Genomic DNA, 18,775 nt, shown 5'->3' with positions numbered 1-18,775 from the left:
GTAGCTGATTGATGCAGTTGTACAGTTGTCCAAATTACAAACTTCAACTTCCAGTTACGTGTATAATAATTAGCGAAGAAGTACAGATTAACTGAGTATGCTTATGAAGGTAGGCCCAGAGGCAGGATGTGAACCTATCTATAATCTACTACATCTGTCAAGAAAATATCTAACAGTTAACACATATTTAGGTAAAAATATTTAACATTTATGATGCTAAATAAATATACTATAATCTTGACAAATTTAGCGATATTTATTTGGTACTATAAATATTGATATGTTTACATATAATCCGTCAAACTTAATATTGTGCTTGTCGGGTTCATAAACCCGGGGTCCCTAATGGACCTGCTTCCCAGCAAAAGTTCGGCCCAGCAGACGACGTTGCGAACGACACGCAACACCTGAGCCGGCCCAGATACCTAACGACAGGCCGGAAAAACGATCTACTTCTCCGACCGAGAGTACACCGAACCTCTGCTTACAGCTCTTCTTCGACCGGCGCGGTCGGAGCCGATGGGAAAACGACCGAACGGGGATGCCCGCTTGGTAAGGACCCAAAGAATCAGGCAGAGCAAGTAAGGCAGGGCGCTCAAGTCAAACCGCAATACCGAGAACCGTACCCAGCACACCTGCAGGACAGTACTGCCAGGTCATGTCAGAAGGGTACTTTATAACATTCCAGACATGTCAGAAGACGAACAGTGTTGTGGGCGCCTATATTTGTCCTACAGTATGGTAGGCGCCGACATTTGCCATACTGGAGGAACACGATGGAGTCTACCATATGCATCTGGACGTCAATAGTATTGTGGGCGCCGACAAACCGTCTTGTACCCGACGGCGTGGACAACAAGACTAGGGCACACACATACACTCTCTCTCTCACTTGTAAGACCATCCTCTTCGCCTATAAAAGAGGATACGCTCTCTCCTAAAAAAGGACGGTCGAACAACAGATAACAAACGGATCGCTCCGACTCACTCTCTGCTAGCTTTAGATATTCTAAAGCTACACAGAGTATACGTTCCAATACTTAGCGCACGTAGGAGCTCTCGTCACTCTCGGCCCTTCGGTCCAGAGTCCGATCGGACCTCGAACACCCCCATCTTACCCCCACTCGTTTGTAACCCCACAGCAAACTTCGAGCACCTGGGCTCATGAATAAATTCATCGACCGACTCAAACTAGACGTAGAGCACGTTGCCTGAACCAGTATAAACCCTGTGTCATTGAGTGTTAGACCACATCCGATCACAACGTCCGGCAAAACGACAAATATTTACTAGTTAATCACTTCTGTACTAGTAGTTTGTATTGCCCCCTCCCGAAAAGAATGTAATTTAGCATAACATCGAGTCTAACATTTTACATTTAATTAATTTTATAAAAAGATCAATATTTAAGTGTTATTAAATTCATCATGAAATATTAGTTTTATAGCATATCTATTTTATGTTATGAATACTAACACTTTTTCTATAACCTTATGAAACTGAACTGAACATAAAGCTAGATTATACTCCATTTGTCCTAATAAAATATAAGGTATTGAAGCATCCAAAAATTTATACTAAACTATAAGATATTCTAAATGAATTGACTCCTCCAAAGCACCAATCACATACATAACTAGCAGCGGATCCAGGAAATATTTTAGAGTGACTGAACAACATTGCTGCTCGATCTTAAGTCTCAGTCCCCCTATACTATAGAACTTTGCCTAAAAATTTATAGGGGCTCTACAGTAATTTACACTGATTCGGTTTGGGTAGGGGGCCTTGAGCCCCCCCCCCCCCCCGCTGGATCCACCCCTGTACATAACTGTCTTTAGTATCTATTAACACGTTCAAAATATGACAAGCACAAGATCATGTATCATTTGTGTCACCAATAATTTGCCATCAAATTAATTAGGACATCTCGTATTTCTGGACGGAAGGAGTATCCGCGAAGCAGGGCAGTGCAAAACTGATTTGACATTGTAAGAGTCGACTTGCTAAAGTTTCGTGGAGTACTTCGTTGACGTAATGGTGAAGGGGAGAAAAGGAGGAATTTAATGTGGAATGAAAATACAGTTGGGAGGCGGGATTGGTGACATAGGTCAGTAGGCCACCGCTCACAAGGGGCAGTGCAGAATGCGGATAGCCAGATAGGCGCCGAGGACCCGCAAGCCGCAAGCGACGCGCCCAACTTCCCCGGAGAGGCCACGATTTGTCTCGATCGTCTATTTTTTTTTGGTCCCCTGCTTTATTTTCTGCACGAAAAATGTGGCTTGAAGCGTATTACGCGCAAGTTGCCGGTTCCGGGTATGCCTGTCTTCGTTGGCATTGCTTGCCATGGAAAGCCGTGGATCCGCTTGTTTTCTCTTCACCAAACACGCTTTGCGCCTGCACCGAAGGGGAAATTGCGGTTCCGGAAGGGGTGCACGCAAGTGTGCAGGCAGCTTATTCGTTCGCTCGTATACGATCGTGGATATGCCCTGTTTGGTTTACTTTATATTTGGCTTCTTCGGTTTCTTTTTTTAGCCAGAACGGTGTTTTTCTCTCACAACAATTTAGCCGAAACAGTGTTTTCAGTCAAGTTTCAGACCAACGAACGAGGCCATAGCTAAAATATATTTTTCTCTCACACCAAATCAGTCAGCAGTAAATAATCCACGATCGTTTACGACGAAAGAAACATGCTGATGATTTGTTTGGGGGCTGATTTGGCAAATCGGCGACAACCAGCGCACGCACGTCACAGGCACAGCAGTCGCCGGATAGGGTTATCTCGACAGTTGCTCCGGCATGCATGATTTGTTCGCTTTGCTGGCATGGGGGCAGTTGGGCACAATTGCTTTCAACTAGACGCGATAGCCAAATTAGGACGGCCGACGGCGACGGTTTCAGTCCAAATCACCGACTTCTCGATCAATCGCTCGGGTCGTTCGACTGCAATCCATCGGCAACGGCAACAGGAGCTCGACGTCGACGGTGCAGGTTCAGTCGCAGTCGCGACTGGCAAAACAAAGCCTTTGTGCGGGGGAAATAAAAAGGCCAAACGGTGGAGGATCTGAACTGAAAGCGGCAACACAGCTACAGGGGCTCATAAGTTGGGCACCGCGACATCAACGTCCTCCCATCTCCACATGAGTTTAGCTAGCTGGCACAAGCACAAGGGGGCCATCGCCAACAAGAAATGGCTGTAGGATACCCGACGCAATATGAAGTGATGATTTGTTCAAAAAAATGCAGAGACGAGCATTCCAGTGAGATGGGAAGGTACACAGTCTTATCTGATCTTGCTAGCAGTTGAGGCATTGAATGTCAGCGCAAACTGACAAACAGACATGAAACACACGTACGCAAAATTGGAAATACGTGCTCGTTCGTGAAAAGAGCACGCAAATCTTGGAAGAATGAGGAAAACAGCAAGAACAAGGGTGCCAGGTAAATATAGACAGTATATTCAGATTGTCAGACATGGTATGTATGTATGTATTCAGATTCGCCAATTTCCTCGGTGTTTGGTTTCTTCTGAATTTCTGATAGACGTTTGTTCTGCTAAAAGAATTTGCAGGGTGATTGTCGTAACTCATGGCAAGGCAATTACTTTTTCGCTTTTCGGTTGCCAGAGCATCCACCTACACGCACTGTTCTTCATCAGGACGAAGAGAACGGAAGAAGAAAACAGAAGGCTTAACTCGAGCACAAGACAACTTGTCGTAATAGGACAATGATACTGCCTCGCGTGAACATCACGATTTTCCGTTTCTTATCAAAATAAAGATAGCTTATCAGAGCGACCTTGCGACCACATTCACGTTGGTATGAACTACTACGTTTTCCTGTTATATGGAAATGGGAAGTTGATTTCAGAACTCACACTACATGACAACAATCCTGTTTGTCACGACTTATGACTTGGGAAGTCACTGTTTTTTTTTTTGACTCGGGGTCACAAAAGCACAGATAAAGAAAACACTACGACAAAGACTCTGTTTGGATACACTCGTGTTTATATTAATCTCGATTGAAGTGGAAGTTAGTTAATTTTCAACCTTAATCCATCTTAATACATATAGATTGAGATAGATATGAGTGTATTCAAACAAGTGCAATCAGAGGTTGTGGTTATTTACTTATTTATTACTCAGCATGGAAACAACGGGCCACTACCACCCCGGGCCACTCTTACCACCTGAACATGATAACCGAAGATCGAACCCTGAATCAAAATTCTATTATTACTACACTTACCAATTGAACCCTACATCGATATTATTACTACTATGAAGGATAATCAAAGATCAAAACGCTGATTCAAAATTCTATTGCACATTCCGCTCACGAAAGAATTGCCAAAACATTTTGAATAGTGACCTACTCACTCCATCCCCAAATAAATCAATTCCTAGAATCCGTGCAAGTTAAACTATCTTAGATTTAACTAACTTTATAGAAAAGAGTAACAACATCTATGACATAAAATGAGCACATTATGAAAATATCTTCTATGTTATATCTAATGACGATTTTTTCTAGAAATTTGGTCAAAGTCTAAAAAATTTAATTTAAGACAACTTTAGGAAACTATTTATTTAGGGACAGAGGGAGTATTATAATATAAATACTAGCAAATAAAATATCATTATAACCCAACTAGTTGTTATTTTGTGGTGGACTTGTCCACCCGAGTTTAAGTACTCGATTTGATGTTTACACAAAAAAATGTATTTAGTAAATAGACTAGTTTGAAAATTAATGAGTTCTTAGTAGTAGAATATTAGTATCGTTAGACTTGAACCTAACGAAAATAAGAAATGTTTAAATAAGTTTATCCCCATTTCGTGGATGGGCTTTAATCCGTATTTTTCTTATCGACACTGCTATCGCCCGGACGTCCTGACAGACGCCCGCGGCTGCAGTCCGTTTTCCCATGTCTATGCATGGGCCCACGTCGGCTAGACGTTGCTCGCCCGCGCTTGCTCTTCGCGGCCACGCGGGGCCCACGCCGCGCGCTCACAGCGGCCACTTGCGTCCCCTCCAGCTTCCCATGTGTATCTCATGTGCAACACCCGATCTACTTTTAAAACATTCGGATGCAACACTTGCAACATAAAAAAAAAAGAAAGATGAAACACTTGAAACATGCGTCTGAAACACTTACAAAAACACTAAAAACACTTGCAAGCCATTGCAAATATATACAATATCCAGATAAAACACTTGCAATATATGTGTGAAAAATATATGCAATATCCAAATAAACACACTTGCAACATACGTTTGAAAAACAGATGAAACATTGGAGACAACCTCTTGCAACATACGTGTACACCTATTACAATATATGCAACATCCCGATTTACTTTTGCAACATCCGTATTAAAACACTTACAACATACCTCTAAAACATCTGAAACATTTGAAATGTGAGCTTGCAACATGCATCATATCCTGGTGCGGCCTCCTCCGCTGTCTGCATCGGGGCGGCACAGCCGTAGAAGCATGCGAGGGCGGAGGGCTTCCGTGCCAGGGCCTGACACTTCTCCTTGCGTTGGCGGCGCCTGTCGACGTCGTCGGGCCAGGCGGGTGGCGGAGCAGGCGCAGCGGGCGCGAGCGGTGGAGTAGTGAGACAAGCACGCGGAGCAGGAGCAGCATCAAGAACAGCAGGGCGAGCGCGTGGAACAGCGGGGCGGGCGGCGGAGGAGGAGCACGAGCAGCGCGGGGCGAGCAGCGGGAGCAAAGGAAGGGGGCACGGGCGACGGAGGAGAAGCAGAGCAGCGCGAGGCGGGTGGTAAGAGCAATAGAAGGGGAAGGGCGTGAGGTTTATTAGACCGGCTGGCCTGCAGGCCCAGGCGCGCGGCGTCCGAACGGGATGGACGCCCGCGTCCTATCATTTTCGTTTTCTTATTCATGTGTCACAAATGGTTCTATCTGTAGTAGCCTATTTTTCCTTTCGGTGTGACTGTTGGTTGCTTGCATTAACTTTAATTTTATTATACTTTATGCAGGACAATCCAAATCAACATAAATGTATGCAAAGTGTTTCGCCCTGTTCGTTTGGGCTTGTTTGACTGATAAGCCATGGCTAAAAGTACTGTTGGCTGATTTGGTGTGAGAGAAAAATATTGTTCGTTGACTGAAAAAGTACGGTTTATAAGCCAAACAAGCCCAAACGAACAGGGTGTTTGTTTGTTCTGCACATATAAGCAAAGTTAGCTTGCATTATATTTCATATAGTCACTTCAATAATATTCTAGTAGAAGTTACATGTTTCTAGCAGAGACAGGGCATGTGAGAATATTTCATTTGTGTGTCCCTATCGGCTTGTGCAAATATGTACTGTTGCTCAAACCTGGACCTGTTTTGAACACTGTAGACAACCAAACATTGACAAACTGCAATGTATAAACCTAAATATAGACTAATAATAATGCAGGCAACTAAATAACCCCTATACATATTCTAGTTTGCAAAGGGAAAGGGCACTTGGTTCCTCCTTGATTGCGGTTGGGACCTTGGGAGTATCAGATCTGCTATCTAGTTTGTCCTCCTAAATCCTAATGGGCCTTGCTGAGAAATCCCAGGCCCATGGCCAACTGAGGTGCAAAGAAGAGCTCAATGAAATCAAAACAGATTATTTAATGCCCTCTTTGGCAGGGCTTGTGTTGGGGCTTCTCTCCCGGCTTGATAATTAAAAGCCCTACTAAACAAGCACACATGGGAACGACTTCTGAAGTCAAAACCAGGGCAAAAAATGGTAAAGCCAAAGTCGTTTTGGGGCTAGAAAGCCAATAAAATGCGGCTTTTCTTTTTGGAGAAGCCGAAGCCCTGCCAAAGAAGTTATAAGAAGACAGTAGAAAAAATACACAAGGTCATTTATCTAGATCATTAGACAATGCTTGAGCATAAGCCGACAGTCAGAAACACAATGCATGAGCCTAAAGTCACAAATGAAGATATAGTAGCAATTGTTTGAGGAATTTAAAAAACCATCTTTTTCCTAAATTATTGTTTCCATTAGTTTTATATATACAAGACAATAATTTATATAACTTGCCACTTTTGATAAACGTATACATTTAGTTGAAATGTTATGAAACACCTATACTGATATTATGATTGTGAGCACTCTATACTTTTTTATAAAATACTAGTACACATAAATCTTTGATAAGAAAATTCAACATCTTGAGTGATAGAGGAAGTTAGTGCAAACCAAAATTAGCTATAACGTTCATGGTCTTCGAAAGCCCTTTGTAGTAAACACTGTTGGCCCCACCTAGATCTCTTTTCAAGTTCTACCGCTCGTGGTGTAGGCTTAAATGACCACCTGTAGTGATTAAAAAATGCAATAAAGCACAAAATAAGAGTTATAAATAAAAGGAGAGTTTCAAATTAACTCTTGAGGATAAAACTTTGTAGTAAATAATAAAATAATATTTGAACGTCAATCTAGACTCATGACATCATAAGACACTGGCCGCAAGAAAAGCCTCCATAATTTAAGCTAAGCTTTTGATTTTTTTTTGAACATAATGACAGGAGCGCTGCCCTTCAGCCCGTTCACGTGCCCTTAAATCCGGCTTGATCCGCTTCTTTTTTCATCCGGAATAGTGTTTTTCTTTCACAAATTCCTCCAGAATTCCTCAAAACCATCCAAATTCCTCCAGAACCATACCATCCGAACGGGGGAAAAGAGGTTTATGTACAGAGCAAAAAGGGGGCATGACCCCCAAAAAGATTACAGGATTTGTGTCGTGATATTGCCCCCTCCCCAAGCTAAAGCCCTCTTTCTATGCTCGATATCCTCTTTTACCCTTAAAGCCACCTACATAGCTGACTCATGGGTGTTGTTAAAAATTCTCCTATTCCTTTCCTTCCATATGTAGATCACCATTCCGTTGAAGCACTTTTTTTCTTCTTTCGCTATCTTGGCTGCTGCCCCTTCCCACCATGACTTCAGGTGATGTGGGTCTTGAGTTGGGTGGATCAACTGTACATCAAAGTGCTCCCATGAAAGAATCTGACTCCACACCGCCTTGGCGAAAGGGCAAAGAAGTGATAGATGAAGGCATGTTTCCAAAGGTCCGATACATAGGGCACATTGATCATGATGAGGCCAGCCCCTCTTCTGTAGATTATCCGCCGTTAGGATTTTTTTTCTCGCACCAGGACCCAAGCAAACACTTTACCTTTGTTCTCCGCATGCGTTTTCCATATGTCGTCATTACGGAATTCACTATAGGAACCTTTGAACTGGATCCTATACGCTAAACGGGTGGAGTAAGAGGCATCAGCAGTCCATCTCCAAACTATGGAGTCGTGAACTCCCGGCGTCAGCTGGATGTTTTGGAGCCTTATCCAAAGAGAGACAAACTCTTCAACTTGGACGGTGGTGGTGATTCTGCCTCTTAGCGATCGGATCCAACTGTTGTTTCGAAGTTCCTGTTGGACCGATTTGTTTTTCCTTCTAATCAGCAAAGACACAGAAGTGTCACACATAAGGAGAAAAACTATGGATCACATAGTGTATTGACAAGTTTACCATCACTAGATCCTTCTAATTAACATGTTGCATCTAAACGACAAGACCAAACAAGGACTAAGGATGACAAGTTGAAAACCTAAACAAAAACCTAGTGCTCATTACATATATATACAAGTCATGGCATTACATACACAAGGTCTAAATAGATGTTTCATTTTCACCTCCCGAGCAAGATGAGGGATTTGGATGGCCCCTTGTCCAATAAATGTCAGCGGCTTAATATGAAACAAATGGATTCAGAAGTTCTGTCCCTACTCCCTAGCTCCCATATTCTTGACTACAAGATAAGCTGGAGGTGTAAATAAAAAAAAGGATATAGGTGATTCTCAAATGGCCTTGTCATGAAAAATGTCTTCAAATTCTATTCATCCAGAAAAGGGAGAGATCAAAATACCCAGTCAATCAGGGAGATTACTGAAACCATTGAATTTCTAGGAGAATTCATTTTGGATTACAGATGAAAACCCAACCATGGTGTAAATCACAAAGTTTTTCTAGGAGAATTCATTTTGAATTTCTAGGAGAATTCATTTTGGCCCCGTTCGCTTGTCTTAAAAATGGCTTGTTCGGCTTCTTTTTTCAGCCGGAACAGTGTTTTTCTCTCACAACAATTCAGCGGGAACAGTGTTTTTCAGCCAGTTTCAGCCAAGTTTCAAACCAGCGAACGGGGCCATATCTAGACATGATGCAGTTCTGGGGAACTAACTAATTTTAAGGAGCAAAATTTCTTATAAAGCCTACATATCATTCTGTCATGATCAATTAGACCAAGTCAAAGCCAAACAACATCCTTTAGGTCCTCTACTCCTCTTAGATATAGAGCAGTACGATGGTTGGAGGTGGCTTACATTGCCTGCTTCTCCACCAATTAGTTCACAACAAGACAGTTAGGTTTGTACATAGCCTATAGCAAGCCCGTTTGTTGGCCTGCATGGGCCACAAAGTGTACATGGGCCCCGTTTGTTTTGCTTTCTAGGGAATTGTCACCCTATTTTCATGATTGTCAGAGAAGATTTGCTGATTGACATCCTACAAAATACTTGAAAGGTAAACATCCAACAAATATAGACTTTCTGTTCAAGTTAAAAGATACTTCACCAAAGAGCTGAAAATTGATGACTTAAGCCAAATGAATATTGGCAATGGTTCACTAATTCTGTAAGAAATTCATCAATAATTAGCAGCTACATACAGGCTAAAAGTAACTGGACGAAAAAGGAAGACCCTCATGTTCTTACATCCTGACTGGAACATTGAACTTTGCTAGTGGACCTACTCATAAACATCATATCATCCAGCTGTGCAAAACTGGATGCTAGCATTTTGAGAGGACTTCCTCAGCTTCAACACCTTACGCCTAAACTTGGCCTGCTCAAGGCCATCCATTGAAGGAACAATTGTCATCGTCTCCAGTGCAGGGGCGTTCTTGAGCAGGACCTTTACCAGTTCAAAACCACTTTTGCTCTCATCAATGTACTTCATCCTAACAACCTTTAGATGCTTCACCGACACCCTCTTACCACCCAGCACACCATGACATTCTCCATCGTCACTATTCCGCCTCCATTTGCCCTGCGATGGCTGCAGCAACGAACATCATCGGTTTATTATCATTACAATCTAGCAGAAATAACATAGCACTGAACTAACAAAACAAGGAAGCTCATCTCACCACAACGGACACGCAGAGCTCTTCCACATTTCGGCAACTTGATAGCAATGGCGCAATGGATAATGCACCTTCTTCCCTCCTCTCAATTATGCATGCCAACCGCCTTACCTTGTCTAACTGCAACTTCGACCATTCCTCTGGACGTGCAAATTGCTTCGAGTTTTTTTTTTCAGTTTGGTAATTAGATTCATCAATCACTAAATACTCTACCTATCAAAGAGAATTTGAGATAGATGTATACCTCAATGCACCAGGGTGACAGAACAAGTCTTCGTGCATTGCCAACCAAAGTGAGAAGCTCTCTGAGAGCAGCCTCCCGGGGCTTGACCAATGGCTTCTCGATGGCAAGGAGGACGTCGTCCAAAGAAACGTCCCCATCAATAATGTGCCTAGCTGCTATTGCACCGGAGTACTGGAGTATGCGCAGTTCAGGCATCTCAAAAACAGCAAGAGCCGACTCCTGCGTCCAAGAACAGTCCGTGATCGCGAGCGAGGAAAGCCGCGACGGACCGGTAAGGCGGAGAGCACCGATGCGGCATTGTTCAAGGATCAGGTAGCGGAGCTCCGCGCAGTGCGAGAAGAGGTCTCCGAAGAAGTCATCGTCCGCATTGAGGGAAACACAAGCGAGGTGGAGGCGGGATAGGCGGGCGAATGTGGTGAACGAAGGGAGCGGAAGCGCGTAGTGGTCGAGGCGAAGTGTCAGCGACGTGAGGCTGGTGCAGGCCAGGAGGGAGGGCGGGAGGACGGCGAGGCGGGAGCGCGGGAGGCGGAGCTCTAACCGCTTGACGCCGCGCGCCGCGGCCCCGGCGAGCCACGAGGCGAGGTGCTCGGCCGCCGAGGCGGCGAACGCCTGGTCGAAGAGGCCCTCGAGCGCGAGGCGGAGGCAGTGGAGCGGGTGCGGCGGAGCGGAGCACGGCCTGAGCGCGGCGGTGACAGCGGCCGCGAACGCCGCCCTGCGGCGCGGCGCGGCGGGGAACGCCGCGGCGAAGTCGAGGTCCAGCGCGGGCGCAGCGGCGACAGCGCCACGCCACCGGCGCGAGATGGCCGAGGCCGCGACCGCGGACCGGAAGGGCAGCTTGGACACGATCAGCCCCAGCACCGCGTCGGGAAACCCCTCGAACGGGTCGGTGCCGCCGCCGCCGCCGCCTCCGTCGCCCCCGCCGTAATCCTCGCGAGCGGAGTAGTCGCGCGCCGCGTAGGTGAGTCCGGCGGCGTTGTTAGGGATGAGGTGCTTGGTGCGCATGGCTCCCGGCGCCTCGATCCGAGAACCAACTCTTCCGGAACTGGAATTTTGGAAGTTAAACTACGGCGCAAGCAGCGGAAACGAAGCGGCCCGCGCCCTACGCTTTATGGCGAGCCCGCTGGGAGGGACTCCCTTTCCGCGGTGCGACTCGTTCGCTTGGGAGGCGGCACCCCGGCCGGCACCGCACGCAACGCGATGCTGTGGGCAGGGCCTGCCTTGCGGACGGATTGACGGGTGGGGAGGCGCCGCTGCCGCAACCGCGCCGCACGACGGATAGACGGGAGGTGGTGCGTCGCTAGGTTTTCGGCTGTGTTTTTCGTGATGCGCCCGCCGTGCGGCGTGCGCCCCGTGCGGGCGTTTAGTTCCGCGTGGGTCACACCACGATCGCTTGTGAGCTGTGAGTTGTGACGCAGGGTCGCAGGCACACACGGCCGCGGCCTAGCGCAGTTGCGCCGAACCTGTTTCGGCTGACCGCATCGGTTTCCAAGGGTTTTGGGTTTGGTTTGGGCGTACCCAGACGGATCGCCAATATATGCAACTTTGCGTGGGTATACAGAGTTACACTTGGATTTCTCTATGTTTATATATTATATACTAGTACTACAATACTTTGGCCTGAAAGGACCGGGGTAAAACATTCGTATCTTTCAATTCATCCGTCCCAAGAAAAAAAAAATAAGATTCTTGTTTCTTAAGTAAGACAGTCTATTTAACTAAATATATGTAAAATGTACTAATATTTATGTTACATAATAAATATTATTAGATTAAACATGTAATATATTTTCGTAATTAATATATTTGAAAATATAAATTGTTGATATTTAGGCCATGTTTAGATTGTAAAAAATTTCAACCCGATGAATAGTAGCACTTTCGTCTTATTTGGTAAATATTGTCCAATTGTGGACCAACTAAGCTCAAAAGATTCATCTCGTGATTTCCAACTAAACTGTGCAATTAGTTATTTTTTTTACCTATATTTAATGCTCCATGCAAGCGGCTAAAAATTGATGTGATGGAGAGAGAGTGAAAAAACTTGGAATTTGGAGGTGATCTAAACAAGGCCTTATTTTCTACGGTAATTGTTAGCTGGCCATGGAGTATATTCCTGAAGCTTGTGGGGGCATACTGCCATGCGCGCGGAAGACTTGACAGATCGTGTAGCCAATTCCGCGGCAGAGGGTGGTTGCTTATTGTCGAAGTAATTTCTGACATGCATTAACGCCTCCGGTTCATCTTCAGTTCAGTCTTTCATCCATGCTTCCACTTCGGGCTTTTGGTGCCGTCGGGCCACGTTTAGTTGCATGCCGAATCGGCGCCGCCGGAAAGCACGCAACACTGCAGTGTAATGTAGCATTTCGTTTGTATTTGGTAATAATTGTCCAATCGTTGATTAATTAGGCTCAAAATGTTCGTCTCGCAAAGTACAATCAAACTGTGCAATTAGTTTTTGATTTCGTCAACATTTAGTACTTCATGCATATACCGCAAGTTTGATGTGATGGAGAATCTTCTTTTTGCATAGTGCAAAAATTTGGATTTTGATGGAACTAAACATGGCCGTGGGATTCTAGAAATCTGGATTTTACATATGGATTCTAGATCCAGATTCTACATAGCAAAAATCCATAGACGTTTGGATCCTGGATTTTAGACTCAGATTCTAACGGTTAGGATCTTGCTCTATTCATACTAATCAATCAAAATAAATTTCACCTAGTAGTTGTAACATGTGCTGCTGCTTTTGTACAAACCAAAAAGATTCGCTTTAGTCAGTTCATCCAACACAATCATTTCAGGTGTAAAACACACACGCACACAATCATTTCAAGATTGCACAATACTCCCAACGCTACCAGAAGCAGGTGGCAGTTTAACTTCTCGTTTCCCCTCTTCTTTACAATGAATGTGACTAACTATTTGAGAACTTATGTACCCGTATCAGAAGTGTACAACAGCAGCAATTGTTTCAATAAACTCCTCCCAGAGAAAAAAGAAAAGAAAAGAAAAGCATGAGAAAATGTCATCACAACTAAAATTAGACATGACATCTGGTATTATCACCGCTGATCATCCGTTTATTACTTTGTGTTGCCAAGAGGATATTTGATTCCTGACATCTGGCCCATCTCGGATTGCAATGGTCCTCTTTGCTCCAGAACTTGGCAACCAGCATCTTCACGAAAGCCCTGAAGTCAACAACAAATGAAGTTACAATCTCCCTGCACAAGATTGCCATGTGTTATTCACAGCATCATCATTTAACACCACGATAATCTTCCTAGGAACATGAGATGGTTTCACAATACTAGAACCTAGAAATATAAATTCATACCATTTGGATCTAGATTTAGAGTTTAGCCGTTCCGATCACAAATTCTAGAATGTCTATTATGGCAAGTCATATCTAGTTGGTGTTATCAGATGGCAAGAAAAGTAGGAGATTGAGCATATCGAAGAGCCTTTCTAAAATCTATTCTCTAAATCATCACTTGAAGTCATTTGAGTAAAAATCGTTTTCTATATCTTTGTATTCTCCAACAGGTTTTATATATCTTGTGCGTAGTCTAGAGAGTCATCCTCACTCTCCATCTTTGGCTAGCGAGAAATCTGGAATAGAGGATATCTATATTTGGATATCCAATTGAAGAGGTTGTTGGAGGGTTTTTTTCACCAAAATCCCTATTCTTGTAAATTAGAAAAGATATAAAAAGTCCCTTGGAGATGCTCTCACTCTCTAAATCATCATATAGAGAGCCATTTGCATAAAAATCGCTTTATATATCTTATTTGCACTCTAGAGAGTCATTATCGTTTTCTATCTTTGGCTAGCGAGAAATCCGGAATACAAGATGGCTATATCTGGATAAACTGTTGGAGAGTATTTTTTTTCACCAAAATCTCTATTCCTAGCAATTAGGAAGGATTTGGAGAGTCTCTTGGAGTTGCTCTTAAACTCAGCCTCTAAGTCCTCATTTGGACAGCCATTTGAATAAAAATCGCACTCTATATCTATCCACCCTCCAACAGCTTCTCTATATCTTGTGGAGGAATAGAGGATGGCGATAGCTGGATATCTAATTAAAAGAAGCTGTTGGAGGGAAATTTTCACCAAAAATCTCTGTTTCTATCAATAGCAAAGGACATAAAGAGGTTATTGAAGTTGCTCCACAATGAAATCAATGTTCTTCTTTCATGAAGTGAACCTGTAAATTAGGAAATCATGTCCAGTCAACAAACTTTGCAAGCCTTACTTTTAAAAAAAAATCTAAAAGCCCTGAATATCTAAAAGGAATTAAATTAAATAGGTCCATTTATTAAATAGTAGTTTAAGCTGCAACCCGTAACATCAAAGAGTATTGCTGCACGCCTAACTGAAGCCTTACTTGATCTTTCTCATAAGTATTTTTGATAAATACCTGCCAGCTGATGATTTTGTTTTATGTCAAACAGTTAGTTATCCCCAGTCTGAATGATGAGGAACTTAAGTATGTTATGCTCACACCGTGACATCAAGGTGATGGTGTGATGCCTCTTTGAGCAATCAAGTACCGAACAGTGTTGTCAGTTCACAACACTCGGTAAGCACAATTATTCTTTTGAAAGGGAGCTGAGCACAATTATCGTATTATAACTTATAAGGCATACTTGCTACAATTTGAGAGGGAACTGGAAGGGCATGTCATGTAACACTTTACTGAAACCTAGTTCATGCTCTTGTCGTCCATTTAAGATGCTTTATGGAAGTACTAACGGAAGGTTACCAAGACTGCTTGCCCTTTCAATAAATAAAAGGCACACCCAAGAACGCAAATGATGCATAAGGAGGTAATCATCAACAATACAAGCAAAGAAGGCTTCCTTAGCTTATAGGTTGGAACTTGATTGATACATTAGGGTTCAAGATTTATATATTTGCTATCCAGATTAGATTTAGCTTTCTATGGGCAAAGAGATTGATGAATCTGATCAAAAGTTGGGTCCTTCTAAATTCAGCATTACAGTAGCCCCTTTCAGAAAAAATGTGCAGAGTAAATCTAAAAATGCGAGTGAGAAATGAAAGGACCTAATACTCTCTCCATCCTAAAATAAATCAACTTCTAGAGTTGTCCTGAGTCAAACTATTTTAAGTTTGACCAACTTTATAGAAAAGAACACTAACATGTATGACATCAAACAAGTATATTTGAAAATATATTTCATGGTGTATCTAATAATACAAATTTGGTGTCATAAACACTGGTGCTCTTTTTAATAAATTCAGTCAAACCTAAAAATGTTTGACTTAGGACAACTTTAGAAGTTGATTTATTTTGGGACAGAGAGAGTATATATATGAAGCATGAGCAACATGCGAAATGGAAGGACCTAATACATTTGATCCCACAAAGACAAATCCTTAGAAGATGTGAACATCCATGTGGCAGGTTCAGGTTTGTAGATAATTGCCAAGATCAGATCAAAACATTAACAGTCGTAAACCTAACTAGAAAATCAAGCACACTGGAGGGTTCAAGCAATTGACTGCAGAAAATACGTGGGTGAGTTCACATATTATCCTGGACTAGCAAATATGCCCGTGCGTTGCAACGGGAGAAAAAAAAACTATCAAGCATTCATGCAAAACGATGACGTGAATGGTACATATCTACTTATGTTTTATCCTTTTATAATTTATTTTATGATGACCGTGACATCCATAATATAAGTTAATGCTAACAATAAATAACAATGTCTTACTAAACTTGTATCAAATTGAAATACACCTTGGTATATTTTTCCTTTCATTGCAAAGCACATAATTATTTAGCTATAAGTATATCATAACTGAAGGGCGGGCCTGGTGCAAGAGGTAGAGTCTTACCGCCTGTGATTGTAAGGTCCCGGGTTCGAGTCGCGGTCTTCTCACATTGTACAGGTGAGGGTAAGGCTTGCCACTAACACCCTTCCCCAGACCCCGCACAGAGCGGGAGCTCTCTGCACTAGGTACGCCCTTTTTTTATAAGTATATCATAACTTTAATTTTTCATAATACCCATGTGTTTCTATGACTCAATATCGACCTTTGTAGCTTTTTTGATGTATCATATCAACCTCCGTAAATTTTTTGTCGATGTGTCAAGGATTTGTCTGTCCACCAATGATTGAGACCTCTCTTGAATTTTTAGACGGCAGTCCTCGTCGGGAATTACATAAATACATTTGTATAGATTTCATTAGATAATAATTTACGAAGTTTCCGGTTCATGAAATATTTAGTTGTGCCGCAAAACTGGTTTGTCATTTTTATGATTTTTCAATGATTTTGGCGAATTTTGCAATATCTCTGTTTTTATAGAAAAAAGAGAAAAACGAAAGAAAAAGAAAAGAGCTTGCATAGGCTTGGTCCAGCCCACAACGAAGCCGGCCCAACTGCAAGGATTCAACCCAGGTGGAAAAAGAAGCCCACCAGGAGAGGCCCACTCGGATCTGGACATTTTGCATCAGGAACCTGATATATTTCAAAAACTATTAAGGCCCTCCCACCTTTTCTTTCTCTCTAGTAACTTTACATCTGGAACCCCATATTTCTTTCTATTCTCTTCCCTACTCCTAATCTCTGTTGGCAATGAGACCGAGACCGAGCCGGTGATTGGGAGAGAAAGAGGCGGAAAAAAAATACAACGGAAATTTTGCCTTTTTATTATTAGGTATAGAATTGAGCATCACAGACAGGAAATAAAACACAGTGAAACATTGGACAGTTACTGAATATGGAACTATATGATCCTCGGACAAAGCAAAAGGAAATACTTACAGCGGTGAGCAAGGCGAACGACCACCGTTCACATAGTACACAAACAAGTATGAGTCATAATGTTGTCCTCTTATGTAGTAAAACATTGGAAGCCTTCTGACTAGCTTAAATAGCATCTTCTTATAGAAGCTGATAGCAGGCTGGTTGTATGAAATGACATGTAAATAAACACCTCTGCAGTTTGATATGCTTGCTGCATATTTAACCACTTCTCGAACCAGTGATGAAGCTGCAAGTTAGAATTATCATAAGGATCAACCACATCAATTCACAAGGCAAACCATAAAAGTAAGACGAGAAGACAATGTAACTAACCTATCCCAAGGTTTCTGTAGCCATCCACCACACCCAGCGTCAATATATACACAAGTGTTAGATCTTTGCGTGAACTGTTATACCTAAACAGGTCCTCAATCTGCATATCAAAACCATTAGCTCCATCAAGCTGGCCACTTAGATATACCATATAATCAGGAACTCCTGTATGGTAATACCTCGCTATCTTTTGCCACAATCATCCTCGTGGTTACAAAACCTATTATCTCATCCCTGCGGTCATCTGATCTGCTGGTGTCTACGGCTCCCCAGGAAACGATCCCATTGCCGCTGACAACGTTCAAGAAGAACTCCCTCTCGTACCTGAACAAAATGAAGAAGAATTATAGCATCGAATGAACGGTAAGAGTAAGTAGGCGATGTATTATATAACGGTAAAGCAAGTAACAAGCTAGAAAAAGTAGCATCCGTTTCCAGTAGCTACCTTATTGGAAAGAGAGCAAGATGAATCTTCTCAAGAGCTTCGAGGTCGGAGGGCTGGATAGGGCGATACTCTATGGTGGGGTAGATTTCAGATCTCGGATCCAACATGAGCAGCTCCGGCAGCAGCGATGACCGACCAGGTTCTTAGCCGGGATGTCCGGCAACCTTGGCGTGAGGCCGTGCGGGAGAGGAGGGAGAGGGGTCTCCCCTCTTCGAGGCGTGCAACTGCGTCCCCGCGAGTCAGGCGCGCCACGGCGAACTGCAGCCTGCTCGGTGGTGGCGCCGCCGCCGCGAGGAAAGGGCGAGAGGGAAGAAGTCAACGGCGCGGTGCCCGTCGGCGTGTGGGATAGGGAGGAAGGGAGGAAGGACCAGCGGCCAGGATCGAAAGGGTGGATGGGGAGTAGGGGATCAGGGGAGGTGGTGATGGACGAGCGGCGGCGACCTTGACGCGGACAGGAAGAAGAACCCAGGAAGGAAGGATTAAGGAAGGAGGTGAGGAGGCTAACCGGATGATTTGAGAGTGTCATTAGCCCATGCTGAACTGTTTAGAGGATCCTCGTAATAATCCAAAAAAGAGGTTAATGTTTTCCTATTCTTTGGTCAGCTATCAGCTATACTAAGGTTCCATTTTTTTAGCGAGCAAATTTTTCTACCAATCACTTAAGCCATTACTTGGTTCTCTACTCTTGTGATTTCTCTCTCTCATTCTAAATTTGATTTCATATCACAGGTTTCCCTTTGATTTTGTCTAATATC

At 43.3% G+C, this 18,775-nt stretch overlaps 2 protein-coding genes across 3 annotated transcripts; both read right to left on the bottom strand.

Annotated features, from left to right (window-relative positions):
• Positions 1 to 9,659: 9,659 nt before the first annotated feature.
• On the bottom strand, positions 9,660 to 11,746 carry LOC136473699 (F-box/LRR-repeat protein At3g26922-like). The gene is made up of 3 exons (XM_066471345.1): positions 10,459 to 11,746; positions 10,218 to 10,370; positions 9,660 to 10,126 (listed from the first exon to the last, which is right to left on the bottom strand). The coding sequence occupies exons 1-3, from the start codon at positions 11,458 to 11,460 to the stop codon at positions 9,836 to 9,838; spliced, it is 1,446 nt and encodes a 481-aa protein (XP_066327442.1). The 5' UTR covers positions 11,461 to 11,746; the 3' UTR covers positions 9,660 to 9,835.
• A 1,461-nt stretch (positions 11,747 to 13,207) lies between these two features.
• LOC136477366 (histone acetyltransferase MCC1-like) lies at positions 13,208 to 18,532 on the bottom strand. 2 transcript variants are annotated; one of them, XM_066475506.1, is made up of 5 exons: positions 18,021 to 18,532; positions 17,755 to 17,899; positions 17,576 to 17,675; positions 17,261 to 17,489; positions 13,208 to 13,685 (listed from the first exon to the last, which is right to left on the bottom strand). In XM_066475506.1, the coding sequence occupies exons 1-5, from the start codon at positions 18,125 to 18,127 to the stop codon at positions 13,502 to 13,504; spliced, it is 765 nt and encodes a 254-aa protein (XP_066331603.1). In that variant the 5' UTR covers positions 18,128 to 18,532; the 3' UTR covers positions 13,208 to 13,501. The 2 variants fall into 2 exon arrangements, with proteins under 2 accessions (XP_066331603.1, XP_066331604.1); XM_066475507.1 differs by having other exon boundaries at positions 13,208 to 13,652.
• Between the last annotated feature and the right edge of the window lie 243 nt (positions 18,533 to 18,775).

This window comes from Miscanthus floridulus, chromosome 8, assembly GCF_019320115.1.
Source record: "Miscanthus floridulus cultivar M001 chromosome 8, ASM1932011v1, whole genome shotgun sequence".
NCBI classification, from domain to species: Eukaryota; Viridiplantae; Streptophyta; class Magnoliopsida; order Poales; family Poaceae; genus Miscanthus; species Miscanthus floridulus.
The sequence above is the reverse complement of the archived record's forward strand: the minus strand, read 5'-3'. Positions and strand labels throughout refer to the sequence as shown.